Source organism: Lepisosteus platostomus, chromosome 27, assembly GCF_059453375.1.
Source record: "Lepisosteus platostomus isolate fLepPlt1 chromosome 27, fLepPlt1.hap1, whole genome shotgun sequence".
In the NCBI taxonomy this organism is placed as follows: domain Eukaryota; kingdom Metazoa; phylum Chordata; class Actinopteri; order Semionotiformes; family Lepisosteidae; genus Lepisosteus; species Lepisosteus platostomus.
Genome location: NC_142637.1, coordinates 1,459,731 through 1,477,118, shown reverse-complemented (window position 1 = coordinate 1,477,118; position 17,388 = coordinate 1,459,731). Strand labels below are relative to the sequence as shown.

General features: G+C 44.3%; 2 protein-coding genes across 6 annotated transcripts in view; one reads left to right on the top strand and one right to left on the bottom strand.

The window, feature by feature from the left end:
• The window catches only part of diras1a (DIRAS family, GTP-binding RAS-like 1a), a 28,481-nt gene extending 21,098 nt beyond the window's left edge, over positions 1 to 7,383 (bottom strand). Inside the window, exon 1 of one of the 4 annotated variants that reach the window (XM_088621891.1) lies at positions 6,894 to 7,383. The gene's annotated coding sequence lies outside the window, so the exon portion shown is untranslated. The other 3 variants (XM_088621889.1, XM_088621893.1, XM_088621892.1) reach the window with 3 other exon arrangements.
• A 6,638-nt stretch (positions 7,384 to 14,021) lies between these two features.
• Positions 14,022 to 17,388, top strand: part of apc2 (APC regulator of WNT signaling pathway 2) — a 35,987-nt gene continuing 32,620 nt past the window's right edge. Inside the window, exon 1 of one of the 2 annotated variants that reach the window (XM_088621788.1) lies at positions 14,022 to 14,218. In XM_088621788.1, the coding sequence (XP_088477914.1) occupies positions 14,165 to 14,218 (54 nt within the window). In that variant the 5' untranslated portion in view covers positions 14,022 to 14,164. The remainder of the gene's footprint in view (positions 14,219 to 17,388) is intronic. The other variant, XM_088621789.1, reaches the window with a different exon arrangement.

The window sequence follows — 17,388 nt, the reverse complement described above, 5'->3', positions numbered from 1 at the left end:
AGGGACCCTGGTTTCTTCAGAATCAAGTGGAGAGAATTCAGTTTCCAGATCTTAACCTGCAGATTCCATTCAGTGCATTACAAGCTCTTCTGGGGTGCCACTCTCATTATACAGTGTCACCTGTTTTGTGTTAAGTTAAATATTTATCTTTTGCTGTTTTTTTAATGCTTACCCACTGATTTCCAGCAGCAGGCTGGAGTATCTATTGGTTTTTTAGGCAAGGTCAGACAGCCTATCAAGCTGTCTATCAAGCCTATGCCGTGAGCTTGCATTGATGCTTAGCCGACATCTGTTCAGCAGTGCAATCAGACTACCTGTCTTCCAACTCAGATGGTGTCCAGACAATCAACCTCTATAAAACTGTCCTCATGCAAGAGGAGACTCCCAGCAGACTCCTTAGCCAGACACAGGTGTGTGCTATACAGTCAAGGATATTTTATGGCAAATCAGTTCATAGAAAATCTCAATGCCGGTCTAGATCCTAGGCAACCCCTTGATTTTTGCCATTACAAAAATTACTTGACTTAATTATTACAGCCAATCCCTGATCAATTAAGTTCTTGAGAACTCAGCTGGAACCCCTCAAGCCCCATAATAAGAAAACAGTTATTAAAGGACAGTTTTTTTTTCATGATGTCCTTCATGGATCAAGAGCAAAATATAAATTTTGTTTTTGCCAGAAGCAAAAGGAAGTTAAAGACGTGTGTCAGTGCCCTTGGGTGGCAGTATAAATACAGAGAGGCTCTGCTCATCACAGTGCACTCAGAGCGAACACGTCTGACCAGACGGCTGCCAACACATGCAGTCTTCCACCCCTCATTGCGACAAGCACTTGCTTGAAAGGTCCTTCGATTTTCAGAACAGCCCTGCTGTGTACCTCTGGACCTGGAGAGCTGCCATGTCTTGTGGTTTTCATCCCACCCTGGACTCTTAATGACTCAATCTGAATCGGTTGTTCACTTAATGGATCTTTATTATCACTTCCAGGTCTTTACGCATTGAGGACTACAAACTGGTTCACTGCAGCCCTCCAGGATCAGGGCTTTATATCACTGATCTACAAACTCCACGTTTATCAGAAAGACTAGAAAAACCTCTCCTACTATATCGCGGTATCATACCATCTAGATGGACAGGAGCTTTAAATATTTTGAAAAACCTTACAGTAACTTTGCTGGAATCCAAACAATGTCCATACAAACACACAAGTGAGACATCTGCAATTAATAAGGAATGACAGCATCAATGATGCAGAGGCCAGAGCTGTCATACCAATCACACCTTTTAACTGCTTTTGTGCCCCGCAGGTTCCTCATGAATGTCCCGTGCTACGTTTTATTTAATGCTTGTTTTCATCATTCCTAATCTGCTGCTCTTTGCAATAGGATTAGGCATCATTCAGACTTGTCAGGAGGGAATGGTAGCAAGCCGGTGAGCACTGCTGCCTGACTGCTCTGGGTTCCAGGGTTAAATTCCAGCCTGGGATGTCTGTCTGTGTTCTCACTGGGATCCTTTATTTTTCCTGGGCTTGTCCGCTTCCTCCCACCTGCCAGAGACGTGATGGCTGGGCTGTGACTGCCGATTGTAAATTGCTCCACTAATAATTTCATTAGCACCTTTCACATCTTTAATTAGACATCAAGGTATTTCAGCTCACCATAGAATTCTGTGGCAGACTGGAACACTCTTACCTTGGTCAGAAGAAAATGTTGCTTAACAAAAAGCTACAATATTGTTAATATTGACAACCCATTTTTGTGCAAAAGGTGTGCAGACATTTATTATGGAAAACCGGGCATCCTGAATTGGTAACGCAAACTCATTGTGTGACACAAAGGAAAACTGCAGAAAGATATTCCCACCGGACTTTATCAAAGTATTATTATTAAAGTGCAAACGTTCGAAACAAACAAGGGAGCAGAAACATGCTCGGGCTATTGTTCGCCTGCTTCTAAAAGCTCATTGGAGACACTCAGGATGCGTCACTCTTTTTTGTGATCATGTAATTAAACACACCTAGAAATCTTACGGGCTGCTTGTTGAAGATTTATATAAATCTCATAGCACCATCTATATCAGCTCTCTATTAATTCACCTTTAAATTAATTTTGCATTACTGAAGGTTATTAAGCTGCAAGCCTGTTAAAGAATCCTAGTCTCCTGAAGATAACAGCACTCTAATTACTATGGTGTGTTGAGGTCTTTCTGCTTCTACCATTGAGGAAGGTTGTGGAGCTGACTTTGTTAAATCACCCTGTAACTTCACCTGACCTGCCACTAATCCATTATTCCCTGGTTTTTCACCATAATGTTTCTCTTGAGACCTGACGATCTCATACCACACTTACAGAGGCAGAGGCCAAAATGTCAGCCAGCCATTAATCTACAGCACTGCCCACACAGGAAAATGAAGCTTGCTCACTCTGTAGGCATGGCATCGATCCTCTCAGAAGGAGGACTGAGGCTTTGGCTCTTGGAACAGACAGCAGCAGAAGGTGCTCATGGGAAGAGTGCATGCTGATGACAGGAAGGTTAAGAATTACAGTCAAGATCCCGGCTTTCTAGGACTTGCGACTGTAGCACCATGTACAGAATTGGTGAAACTGGCTGAGTGCCACCAAAAGTGGGCTAGGATTAGTCAGCCCACTAGTAACTCCACAAATCCATCCACCCTGTGCCGCCCTCTCGGTGAAGCCTCTCAGAGAGTTTGCTAAAAGAGCCCGGAGATGCAATGAAATCTGAATGCAAATTTGCCATCCAGAGCAATTTAGTTCATCTAAACACGAAGCCCATTAGATACAGTGTGCAGTCTGTGCTGGGGCTTGCCCGCAGTGCTGAGACTGTGCACTTTAGACCCTGCCACATCAGTTATGGAAGTTTGCTCTGAGATGCATTTGCTGAACTTTCCCGATATTCTACTGCTAATGTGCAGCTTCTCACAGCGATGTTGTAAGAAGAGCGCAGTGTGTAGCAGTGGTGGTGGAGCAATGCACTAGACCTGTGTTCATTACAGATGAGAGCCCAAGCATTACTCACTCCCAAGCACCTCAGACTTTTCAAGCTCACAGGAACTGGAGTTAATGATGTAAACACCCATCATATAAAAAAAAAATGTGGCACCAGAGTTAGTTTTATTAAATACAGAACACATTATTCCCCTTTGTTCTTCAAAGCTGGAATGCAGGATTCATTGGCACACTGGATCTGGGGGGACTGAGGATCAGCAGGTGTTCCTGAAACTAACCCTTCAATCAGAGCCTTTCAACTGCATGAACGCAATATAAGAGCTGTAGTGCAAATCAACCTAGCACACATGACGTCAGATGTAGCTCACATTGCCTGGCTTCACTAAGATTACACTGCAGCTCAATAATTTGGATCTGTCAGGGACCGTTTTCCTTCCCTACAGGAATAATGGGGCCAATCTGTTATTACCTGTGGGGTGCCGTTGACAACTGGCACCTAGAAATAGGCCTAGTTCCCTACAGCAACATTGCCAAATCTGCAATGCTCCTTAACTGTCACACAATGCACTGGTTTGGTGATTTTCTGAGTCAGAACTCCTGCTTTTCTGCACCTTTTGTATCATAAACAGCGACACCGGTAATAAAGTACTGGACAAGATGAGAAAGCAGGAAAACCTGTTCATGTGAGCACAGTAAACCAAACTGGCCAGTGGTCAAAATAATGGAATTTCCTTTCAACCTTTAGAAAGTTCCGTTTAACAGAACCTCCACAGAAAGAGCAACAGAAGCTGGTCTCAGTTACCTGTCAGATCCAGCTAAAAAGAGAGATATCCAGTACAGAGTCAGGTGCGGAGCCCCAATGTTAAGGGGGTAAAGACTAATAATTTTGTGTTCAATCCACTTCCTCTGTTTCAGTGCTTGGGGATCATGTCTTCTCTTGAACTAAGACATCTCCCCCCAAGCGTGACTTTAGAACACAAGTGGACAATAAGAGGGAGTGCTTTAGAATTGAAATGTGTGGTCCTTCTTTACACAAAGGGCCGTGGGTGTCTGCAATAAACTTTCCAGCTATGGTGTTGCAGTTAATTTCCTGTGATACGTCAGGAAAAGACCGAACAGTTTCTTTAGATTGATAAAATAACTGTCAAACAACTAGTCAGGAAGGACCAAACAGAACCAAAACCTCTTCTCTTCTATAACATCTCTCATGTTAGTATCCTCTTAAGATGCAGTGGAATCCAAAGCAAACAGGAATAAGGAATACAAATAGGGAGTAGATATTAAGAATCAATATCAAGCCAAGAGCCAAGTATGTTATGACAACCCTCACTGCAAACAAGCCTGGATATACAGTATGTATTCTACTCACCTGAAATGTAAACTAGTCAGGTCTCTCTCTGTGCTACAATATGGTACATAATTATGAAAGAAATGTGTGTTCTTGTCCAAAGATGTCACCTTTTTGATTCATGCCAATATGTTGTTTCCCCGGCTTTGTGAGCTGATATCTGCAAAGTAATAAAAATTTACAGATAAAGACTATGGCTCATTAAAGATCTCTTCCAAACTTATTGCCTATTACAATAAAGAGAATTAACCCCAACAGGGCTGGATTTATAAATCGCTGGACACAGCTTTGTAATGCGCAAAATGTACAAGACAGGGCCAATTAAAGACATTTCAAAAGAAAGTACTTCTTGACACACTATTGCTAGTGATCCCCTCACGCCAGTGTTAAAACAAATCTGCAGTTTTAAACTTGCATTGTAAGGATTCACCGAGGGAGAGAATTAAATGGAGAAAACAGGGCGGTCTCTGAAAAGTGAAGGCCATCAGAGAAAAAGGAGATGGCTCTATAGCAGAAAAAGGAATGGACGACGAAGGCAATTTTGGGACAACGCTGCAATCTAAAAAGGAATCTCAGGGGAAAACAGTCTCCCTGAATAGAGAAAGACGCCCTGCCACAACATCCTGTGTTGGATACTCAGAAAGACATGGTACAGCAGCAGAGCCAGGACCGCACAGCTCCCGGATCCCGAGTTTGATCCAAGGCTGGGACTCCTCTGGGTCGGGGTGCACCAGCATCATCAATTATTTGGAATCAGTTTTTGGGGGGTGACGAAGGTAAAATCGGCATTCAATTACCACGTGCTCTCGATATCTAAAGGATCGGCAGAAGCCAGGTGTGGGGTACAAGCTGTCCACTCATGTCAGAAATCTGTATTCACGACCACAGTGAGCGCCTCCGATCACTGCGGAACTGTTCCGCAGCTGAGCACCCTCCGCGCTCCTAGCCCGGTACAAGCATCAGCACTGGTGTCGAAGCGAAACCGACACAGGAGGCATGTACGACGTTTTCTATGCCATTAAGGCTGATGGCAGATTAAAACGTGGGGCTTTGTTTGCTTAGCCTCTAAAATGACATTTTCGTGAGAGAATAAACTCATTTCCCCCCCCTTCAGCTCCACTTCTTCCCACGGACAACGAGCGAGTCTCGCCCCAGTTCCCCAACGCAGATGGTGGATGCGACGGGATCACAGCCTCTCCTCCTCATTCCCGGGCTTGTTTTCAACACCCCCCCTTATGCCCTACAATTGTTGTCACCGCGTTATATAACACGACACATCAGCCCCCACAAACGCGCCCCGAACTTGGGAGTGAATACATGCCGCTATGCGTTCTGGCGAATGTAAGGCGGAGAAAAGGCTTCTGAGAAGCAAAAATCACGTGTTTTCTGCAGCGTGCACGAAAATAATTGGAACGTCTTGATTCCGGTTCTATTTACAACACAACTAACATGAGCGCTTCTGCCTTGCACTGTCAATTAAATGTGATGACATGACAGCGTATACAGCAATACTCAGGTCGCTTCAGGGAAACGACGATGAACATACAAGTGCTGTATATCCGCACACGGCCACAGTATAATGGTTCTTATACAACATAAACGTGGCCTCAATGGATGCCGAACTGTATGGCGTGACGTTCGCCTACACCCACGAAGCGGGGCAAAGTTTACGCGTGTTTGATTGTGACATGTTTCTGCGCGTTAATTACACAGCGCTGACGAGATGTTAACTACAACTCCCAGCCCAAATCACTGGAATTAACAGCGCCCGCTGCCTTCACAGCCCGGTTGACTCAATCTAGCCCTTCCTTCGCGCAGCGAAATCACACAGAGCCTCCTCGTCACACGCAGGGCACAAGAACGAGCCGGCACATTCTCAACGGAGCAGTCCCTGGTCCTTCCATTGCAAGCCGCTACACGCACACTGCTACGCGTAAAACAAAAAACATGCTGCTGGAAGCATCTTCTGTGAATTTCACTGTGAAAGAATGCGTCCTTCCTCCGAAAGACATTTAAAAACCGAAAACACCCCAAACTAACCGGCTACCAGCCCGCAGCATTGTGACACTCTCAATTAGTCTACACGTCACGCAGGAACCGAACCAAAAAAAAGACCCATTTAAAAAACCTGCTAATTCGGATGTAGCCGTCGGTATTTGTAAAAGCCTTCATATTTCACCAGACAGAAGGAAAAAAAACAAACAAATGACACTCCTGCTGCCTGCAGACCCACAGAAAGCAGCGCACGCCGCCCGCCTGCACATTCTCCCGGCGTCTCGCTGATCTTCATTCATAAAGCCTCACCTGATCACAGCTGTGCCGTATTCACACAGCTGTCGGCTCCTCCGCTTACTCAATATTCAGCGCTGCTCATTTCCCACCGGCACCAACAGAGCGTCCGGGGGACCGTTTCACATCAAGACACATCTATAAGACCACCATACCTTGGCGCCAGGGGAAGTGAGCGAAAACGGCATCACCGGGCAGGAGGACGCGTGTCCGACAGCACTATCGCTATTCTGTTCGGTATGCCAGGGCACCACAGCCTCTCGGGTGGAATGCAAACACGTAAGAACGAGGGAATTCTGCTTACCCTGAGCCGTCTGCCTCTCGTATCTGCGAACGAATGGATGCACAATCCCTTTAGATCATCTTAGTGGATTCTTATTGCTGATGTAGTCCTGTAATCACGGACCTTGACTGCAGTTTCTGTTTTCTCCGATTTGAAACCCCCGATACCAAAGATAGGAGGCGCCTTTGTTCTGCCAGCCCGCTCGCTCCTCACTGAGTACTGACGCAGATGACTGCCGCTCCGAAAAACAGCGACCCCCCCACCGCTGCCTCGATCTTCAAAAACTAAAACCAATTGCTCTTCTAACGTTATGACGTACTAACGTTTTATTTCTGACTTCCCTTTAACTTACCCTATTATTAATTTAAATGAAAGCCAGATTTCACAGGGCGAGGCAGAAAGGCCACGCCTCAGACCGAATCATGGAGATTGAGACTTGAACGCGTAACCCATTAACGACACCGCAACAAAGATTGTTAATAAACCCCACAAAAGATCAATACGTTTCGTAGACGTTCTGTGCACACACACACAAAATGAAAACATTTCCAATGATGTATTTACCAAGCAAGCGAAAGTACTGCATTACAACATTATAACCTCATTTATTATGCGCTGAGTGGTCAATTGCGCACCTCCAGATATTCCAGCAAACCTGTAACACTCCTGGGAAGGGTAAAGTTTAAATACAATTTGTAACCCACCAGTAGATTTGTGTCTAGTAATAGTTACTTTTTCAAAAATGTACTTAACAACTCCTTCCCGAAGGACTAGGGCAGAATTCGTTTTTTTTTTTTCACTACAGCGACAAGAAATGTCAGGGAAAGAGATCAGGATATTTCATGTTCCACAGGAGGCAGATGTATTGACGCAGCCACTGACCAAAACCACGTTTGAAGACCGGAACATGTAGGTCAGTTATCCGTGTGGGATGTACTAAGCAAGTGAGAATACGCATTTTGTCTGCACTGATGCAGCTTGACGTCCGGCCCTGAACACAGACAGGTGTGTATCAATGTAGCGTCACAAACAGTTCCGCCCCACCGCCCTCCTGACATCACTGGCTCCAGGCTGCGGCAGAGTCACTCTGGCCCGGCTCAAGTGCTCTGGCCGCACTCGCCTGCCAGGTAGACGTGCGGGACCGTCACCAGTCACTCCTCCAGCCCCAGAGCCGAGGCTCGGCTCCCGTCTCCGATCTGCGCCCGAAGCGGATTGCACAGGGAGACTCCGGACGGCAAGACTGCACAACAAATTCGTTGTTTCCGAAAAGTGAAAATAATAAAAAGAGAAAGTGACACCTTGATATACAGATTGTTCAAAAATGTCAGCAAGAGAAAAGCTTATTTTTCAAACCTTGTATCGATGGAAGCTCCCATAATTCATTTCTCCAGCAGCAGCAAGTGAGGCCGCAGAGACGCCCACATAGTGGACAGACCCTTACACAAACTCAACACAGAGGAGAAGGGAGGCTGGGTGCATTCTGTATGGAGTTTGCATGTTATTCTGTTCTTACCATATAGCATGCTTTTCTGAAGCTTAGTCCACTTTGGCCTAGTTATTTAAATACTGCGTAATCTCCAGTTGGTCTGTGACCCCACACACCATGAGTCAGTTAGTAGCACCTGACATGATTGTTGTGTCCTGATCATCTTACCTCACCTCTGGCCAGCTCTTCCGTGTGAAAAAGCGCTTGTCTGCTGTTGCTTCTGTGTCTTGTGTACCAGGGAGCACAGAACAGCATTGACTGCTGAAATTAATCAGCCTGCCTGTTACAGTGTTCATCCTAATCTAATCGAATACACAGATCTGGAGTATTCTTCAAAACGTGAGTGGTGCATAATTCTTCCAAGTATTGGCCGTTCTTAGTGCAAAATGAATTTGAAACAATGCGGCTTTACCTCCTTGGATCCTTGTGAAATCCAGGCATATCCACCGTCGTGTACACAGTCAGGGGTGGGGCGCTGACCATGTGAACTGAGTGGTGACAGAGGACATGTGAGCCTGGTGGGGTGGGGGCCCATCTCTGTAGCTGCAGGGTCACGTGATCACCAACATCTTGGGCTTCATATGAGCAAGATTATAGTCACATCTGTATAATATCCTTGTCGGGATCTTTCTTTACCGTTTTTACCTTGGATGCTGGTGTTCTCCTTGCTACGCATTTCACCAGCTGTCACAGTACAGTGCAGCTTTTATTGCTGCAGGAGCTGTAAAAAAGGTACTTTTGGTGGCATTTTTTAGACCAGGTATGATTATTACTGATAAAGTAAGGGAAGGGTGCTTTACCAAGGGAAAAGGATTAACAGCTTCAAGTAGACCAGATTTGTTGCCTTGTTGTCTAGAATATAATTTTTCCAATAAGAGTGCTTCCAGGCGTCTTGGGCTTTGTGCGGCACATTGCAGTTGTACTCTGCCCCGAAAGAAAATCCTTGAAAATATACAAAACAGTGTAATATGAGCCACATGTTGGGATATGAATTAATATGAATATGAAGTTTAAACTAATAATTGAAGGTGAAAAATAAACTTTTAAACACGTTCAAAGGAAAGTGTGGTCACAAAGGAAGAAGATGGAATGTCAGCTCCAGTGAACGGACAGGGCGCACAGTGCATCTTGGGAATTCTTCAGGGGCATGTCAGAGGCAAAGGTCTGGTACTGTTAAAGCAAAGGTCATGACCTCCCTGGAGGTCTTCTAGCTAGGTCAAATGGACAGGAAGCACTGGGCTCAGTTTATTGAGTCAGTCAGCATCATCAAGCTGGATTTCTCCAATTCTTGCCACTTTGTTTTCCAAACCAGCGACACCCCAGCTGCAGCCTCGTCTCTTCAGAGGCACGAACTGACAAGGCGTGACCATTCTCAGAGAAACACAACGGAGAAAAATAAGGCTTCTGCTTTCCTGTGGAGCAGAGACAGGGGGCACTGAACAGTGAGGGGTACCAGCATTTAGGTGAGATGTTCTGGCAAGGTCCCAAGTGTCTAGCTCTACAGATTGAAGACCCAACAGAACACTGTGGATTAAGGGAGTTTACTTTAATGTTCTGGCTGGACTCTGGTTAAGAGTTCCGTAGTATAAAAATGACTCAGGCAGTATAGTGGCTGCTGTAATTCCTCTTTCACAATCTTGCCCGGGCCATTAATAACTCATGGTGCCCACTCCTCACTTGCAAGGCACATTAGTGTACTTTGCCATCGGAAAGAGCTGCAGCAGCATATAGAGGTATAAGACCTTCCTCCCTTAGGCTTTCCAGTGAGTATCAATATTGAGGAAATTAAAAGGCCATGGAAAAAGACGAGGTAATGAGCACATCCTGACGAGAGGTGTGGTCTGTGCGTTGATATGGCTTGGACTGAGAGAACTCTCTCTGAAAGGGGGCTCTGCCACCAGCTCGAGCTGTAAAGGCTGTGGCTCTACAAATTCAAGGAGCCTCTTTGGCATGACTGATAAACGGCAGGGTTGCCAAAGCGGTCAAATTTAGCGATACATTTAAGGACATGTACAATAAAAACGTTGTCTGAGAGTCTCACTGTCTGTTCCTCAGCCTGCAGCTCTATTGAATTTCCTCCTCCCTCTCCCAGCACGATTGAAAGCTGTTCTCATTTTGGCAGGTGTAGGAATTCCGAGATTAGATTTGTTGCTTTAGGGAAGAATATCCAATCAGAGTATTTCTCACAGTGCAGTAGGAAATGCACCTTTGTCTCTGTTTCTCCCCGCTGGCAGTGGGAGCACAGCCTGTCCTCTCTGGGGAGCCAGGTCTCCCTGTGTCCAGTTTTGTATGTCACTGAGCCTGAGCTTTGTCAGGGTTTGTTTCTCTTTACTGACTTTTACCCTGATCAGATACACAGCTAGTGTGTATTGTCTTTTTAGAGCCCAGTACAGTAGCGTTCCAGTTTGTGTTGTGTTAGTGTGTCCACGTGGGTGAGGTAATGTTGTTAGTCTTGTGCTGTGATTGGATTCACTCTAATCTGCGGTGCTTTACCAGTGCTGTCCTGAGACCGCTTGGTCATAGTGAGACCATCTTTGGAATGGTAAAATGTATCACTAGACATTATACATCACTTATGGAAATGAACACGTAAATGAGAATATATCTTAAAATGCCATTCTTCAATTATTCAGAAGTGCTGTAATTTAAATGTGCAATACTTAAATAAATGTGATAAATTGTAACTACATAGCACAAGTTATTCCATGACTAACTAGTGAATACAAGTGTTGCCTTAAAGGTCAGTTATTTATAGTCTTTTTAAAATGGCTGCTCTCTTTTTACAGGCGAGAGATGGCTGCATTAGTGCTACTTTACTTGAACTTTAGATTTATTTAAAAACACCTATTGAGACCACCGACCTAACAGAGATACTGTTCAAAGTGTCATTTAAACGCTGCCTTGAACATTCATGTGATGCAGTATTGCCCCTGTACTTTCTCTCAGTGCATGGAAGACATTACTCACAGTGTTATCTCCCGCGCCACCGGCCAAACAGAAAGGATTTATGAATGCAGGTCTCCCTCTTGTGGCCATGTAAGGAAATGCAGATCTACACCCCTGAAGCGCTGAACGCACATGCCGACGGTGGAAAGAATGGCGAACGTGATATATATACAGTATATATGGTAGTATTGGAGGCAAGTTTATATATGGACCAGTCTTGTAAAACCAGTTGATTCTATATACTAAAGAAGTTGAAATTTTGAGTTTTAAAGTAAAATCAAAATCATAGTCCGATTTCTAGTTCATGAGATGACGATTGGAACGCGTTATTAATATTAAATACATAAGTATGCCTGCTGACTTATTTACATATCGGGTAAATAATACTGAGTAAATGATATTTGCAATAAACGGACCGCGTTTGCAATGTGTAAAGCCCAATTTTAATTAAATGGAAGCATCTCTGTGTACAAATTACAGACATATTTCTGTAAATATTATGCGTATACATTTACAGGTGTGTATTTGTCGCGTTTAGCTGCAGACGAGTGACGTCGTTCTAGACAAGAGTTCTAAACAAATACCTGAATCCCATATAACTCCACAGGGCCAGTGTCACAAAAAATGCAAAAAAAAATGTCTTGTTAGAATATTAAAAAAAAAATAACGTCTGGCCTGTTACTGAGTCAGTAAGTGCCTTTGGACAAGCAACACGTTTGGAAGATACAGACTCGAACCTGTGGAAAGAGCCTTTATTTGATATTTCAGCCCTCACCCTCTTGGCGTGAGAGACAGCTGCATGGTCTCATGGATGAGGAAACACGAAGTATCAGTGGAGCAGGAGATTAGCAAGAACAGGGGGCTCGTCCTCATCCCAGACTCTTCAGATCCACTCATTTTGGTGAAAAGTTGATTTTGCCCAGTTCAGGAGTAAATCAGCCTAATTAACTCCTGGACAAAATCAGCCTACAAAATCGGAATACAGACTTGACCATTTCAAATAGGAGGAGGAAACATTGAGGACATGTTTTCACAGTATGAATGATTTCACTGCAGGCATTTACAGGGTCTGCTTGTATTAAATGAGAAACCCCAGTCAGAAACATGCTCCCGGAGACTGAATTGCTGTAGCCTGCAACAGAAGAACACATTCTGGAGATCCGATTCAGGGGTTCAGACTCCTGAGGAAATATAAAAGTGGAACTCAACAAGGACAATCAGAACTAACAAGGGAAAATAAAAGCTCAGACAGAGTAAGAGCCTCTTACACTGGGAGTACCTTCAGCTAAACACATGGGAGGGTTTGGGACTGAACCCTGGGCCTCAGAATTGAAAAGAAGAAATGCTGAACACTGCGCCAACATGTGCCCCTATTTTGGACTTATATTTATTAAAACTAAAATGGCTTAATTCTTCTGACACTGAAGAAGAAACTAACTTTCTCTTCCAGTAATTATATGGTGACAGTCAGAACCTGCTGATGTGCCCATTAAAGTACATAAAGACCCCAGCAGTGCCTAAAACAACACATTTCCCTATATTTCCCTGAAGAAAAGACATAATTTGGTGTTCAGCACTCGCAACATGCTGGGAGAAACCAGTCACTGCAGGTGCTCACTTCAAACAGACAGATCTAACAGGAACTGGGCCATGACAGCGGACTACCCATTAGAGATCAGTTTGCTGCCTAATTATTTTCCATGGCCCTGTGCCGCAGACAATACAGCAATCAGTTCTTGGCTCTTCTTCAAACCCCGCGCTTTATGTAAATATCACTCTGAAATGGTGTCATGTGGTTGGCAGATAGCAGCCCCTGTAAATAACAAATTTAGTCCTTTGATTTCAAAGTTCAGGATTGTACTTGATCTGCATAATAATAAGCTCTGAATCAAAGGAATGGCACGTTTTAGGATTATGAACACTTTTGGACTCTGGGCCTGACATTGTGAGAGCAACTAAAGTGAGCTGTATTATTCATACGACGAAACCGTGTTGCATCTTGAGAATTGAAACACTCATTCGCTGCCAACCTGCCCTGCGACCTGGGAATGATATTACTGCATCAATTACGTGCAGCTGTTGACGCCCTGTGTATGTACCTGTGTTACAGGGAACTGGAAGACAAGTTGCACAACGTAATAGAAACTGTGCAGTAAGGTGCTATAGTAGACAACAGGCTGTCCCAAAATCCGCTACTCACAACTCTAACTGTCTTTACTGGCTGTACTGTATTATAATAATTCAAGGTGAATCTGCCTGGGCTGTATAAATAGATTGATATTAACCAGATGTGGCAGGAGGCTTTAAATGACATATTATTACACGTAAATACAAACGGAATCATAGACATTTTCACTAGGGTGTGTAAATAAATGTATAACTTTCCGGCGTTAAAGCCGCCAGCCACTACTATACAACCTAACGACATTTGACAGACTTTGCCGAAGTCTTTAAGACGTGGGGACAAAATATCAAAAAAGAAGTGTCACCGTACAGGTTACTAAGTCACATTAAATACGCGCAAGCCGCTAATTGGCAGGGCCTGGCAGCGCTATAGCTTTGTTTGACATAAATTGTGGACAAAAATATTTTGGAAAGTCCAATTTTACCGTCCCGACACATACAGTACGCGCGTACTTGCCAAGTGTCGGTATGACGAGAACCGCACAAGCAGAATGACTTTCAGGAACAGAGCCCCCCGGTGGTGAGGCGCAGCATCGCGTCCCTGGCGTCGACTCGGCCCAGCCCTCCGGCAGAGCGAGAGGAGGCAGGCGCAGGGATACAGGCGGAGAGCAGCACAGCATCCTTGCGCGACGGAGGGAGCGGACAGCATCCTTCAGACCTTCATGGGCTTGCACTGGCTCCACGCCCTACTCCAGTCCGCGCTCTTCGGAAATGAGGTGAGCAATTACACAGTGCGCACGAAAATACAGGCAAGCCCGACATCGACGGCGCCTTTTGTACAGTTATGCTTGCTTATCTGTTTCGGAAAAACACAGCGGTGCTGCGCGTTAAAATAAAGATGGGGGGTTTAAAATGCCTGTGCGCTTCGGGGCATCATCGTCCTTAGATCCTGACTCGAATATTAAGCAGAGCTACAGTCTGGGACTGTAACAGCGGCGGTGGTGATATGACAGTGATGTCTCGGGAGAATTTGTTATTTTCCCCTTTGATTTGTTTCGGTCCCGAACAAAGGGAAAACGACAGTGTCATTGTAAATTGTTGTTTGTTATTTTTTTATTGATTCAAACCCGCATTTCTGGTGTGGCGTGAGGCGGTCAGGTGTGCAAGGTCAGTGCTGAGCAATCCCCTGCACCTGTTTTCGCTGGAACCTCGTCCTCTCGGAGAGAGCAGATGGCATTTTTAAAATCAAAGGTTCAATTACGATAACTGCCATTTTAGTATCTCCGTGAGAGCGGCGATTTGGGGTTTGGTCTGTGCTTTATAGCATTTATTAAAATTATTCTGTGTGTGTTTTACTGTCTTCCGGATTAAATATTAGCATTGGCATTTAAGGTAAGAAGAGCTGTTGGGTAAAACGATTGTGTATTTGCCTGTACACACAATGCGTTATTACACTTGACTGCCCTGTATCAACTCACTGTGCAAAGCTATACTGCGAGAATATAACATCGATTCTTAAAGACAGATTTAAGTTTTTAATAGGTTTTCCTGTAGGATGGTGATACTCCAATACTCTAATTGATCCTCTAATTTCTGCTCTGTTCAATATTTTACATTTACGGAGTTTTAGGATAATCCCCGCACCCTTCCATTTAACTCGATATTTTTTAGTAAATATGTGTGCTCTTTGTGTAGAGGTGTATGTGCAGTACGTGCAGTATATGTATATGTCGGTTTGTGTATCCGTGTGAAATAAAGCGAAGCTTACCGTGAGAAGTCCGTTTTCTTTCCCTGGTTAACCTGTGGTATCTGCTGTACCTTACCCTTTGCAAGTGTAGAACGTCTCGGTGATGTCAATAGACATGCAGCATCTCCCGAAGGCACGGCTACAGACTGTTTCGTATCCGCTTTGAAATACTTCGGTTTCTTGTGGATTCAGGTTAAACTTGGTTATTTCAAGGGATGTGGCCGTTTCCGACATACTGTACAACTACAAGCAATCGCGCTGGGCATTTCGGGTCGTAAGGCTGTGCTGGACTTGGCTGTCTCGCCATCGCTTAGTAATACTGCCTGAATTTGATTAAACCAAGTAGCCTGGATGACGGAAAAAGAAATGCTCCGTCTGGTCAAGCTCAGTCTGTTTTGTTTGCGGCTTCTGTTGCTTTTTATAAGAAGAGGCCAATGTAAATGACTTCTGCTCTTGCCCCTACTAAAATATTATCTTCTCTTATGCTCCTTCTTCCCCTTGGTAAACCACCAAACCCGAGAAGGAAGGTGGGACAAAGCTGCCTGTCCAGTTACAGGCTAGGAAACAGCATCATATACTGTATCTGAAAGGAAAGCTCTTGAGATCCTCCTCATATTGCAGTCTCATGGAGAAGGGCTGCAGTAATCCTATAGTCCCTTTTCCCACCAGCAATACAACATGTCTGAACCCTAATACAGAGTTGTCCAATCCTGGCCTCGCAGTGCCAGTGTGTTTGCAGGTTTTCAATCCAAGTTGACCCTTAGCAACCTGAATAAGGTTATTATTGAGATCCAGGTGGCAATGTATTGACCCAGCTCTTCAGGAGCTGTATAAAAAACTAAAATGCTGAGTACTGTCCTGTTTCTATTTTGTAATTTCAGTAGCAGAGTGGGGGAGGCTGTAGCTCAGTTGCATGAGCTGTTCAAGTGGTATCTGCTGGGGTTTAGACTAAGATACAGCACGAAACAGCCCTTGTTGAGGGAGGTTTCTGACTCAGGGGCTCTCATTATAAAGTGTAGCTTTTGATATAGTCAGTCATGCCATTTTACTCCAATTTCACTGTATTGGTTTTGTTCCTGTTTGCCTAACTGGAGACATTTCATAATTCTGGATTGTTCTTAATCTTTTTCCAGTTACTTATGGTGTTCCACAAGGTGCTGTGCTTGGACCAGTGCTGTTGAGTTCATATGTGTTGGCTCCTATGTGTTTACTACTGTGCTCATATTAACTTGCAAACTAACTTGATTATGGCTGTGCATCTCCTACACTTTCCAACTCCTCGCCTGCTGTTAAGATATGGGTGGAAGAGAACTTTCATTAGCTGATCTGTGACAAGACTGGGATTATACTTATTGGTTACGCAAATTTGCTGATTTCAGTGTTGCTGTTGATGGTGCTGAAATGAAACCCTCGAGTGAAGTTAGAAAACCTGGTGTTATTTTTGGCCCTGGATTCACATTCAAAGCTTTAATTAGTCCAAATCTTGACCTAAAATCAGTGCATTCAAGTCTTATTTTACCCAAAAATCTTTGCTTGAGTGTAGAACTCTCTGTAGAATGTCTAGTGGACATTCAAAAAGAACAAAGTAAGCAAAATGTCAGTCTGCAAAGGAACAAGTAATAGGTTTATTCCATGCTGAAAAGAAAAGAAAGAAAACAACGTTTCGGTCGTGGAGCCTTCTTCAGGTGTGAGGTCTTCACCTGAACTAAAATGTCAGTCTGTCAACCAGCTTGAGTCTGGATGATGAATTTGGTTCAAAGGTAAAAAGCTGTTCAGGTCATCATTCCTAATGATCTCCACAATTATGTCATTCAGCGAACTATCTGCTTAAGCGGTTCACTGGGAGCTCAGGCAGAACCAATCTGAAGGTCACTGGTCGATGTCTGGGTTTTGTCATTGGCCTCCCAATAGATGGCGCACCTGTGGCTTCCTGTGGCCAAGCTTGGGAGTGTTCAAAGTCGGGAAAGATTTGCTCCACTTCTGCTTGCCCAGTATTTTTCCAGATTGTTCAAAATCATTTCAGAGATAGTTTCTTTACTTCTTCATTCGAGGGTTTCTGGTTTCTTTCAGCAGTTTCCCGAAGGAGCCCAAGGGCCACTCTGTGGTCTTGGATGGAGGCCATTAACACAGCAGGCAGGAGACATCTGCTCTGAAACAGAAATCCTTTCTTGAAAGTATTTTTTTACTATGGACTTATTA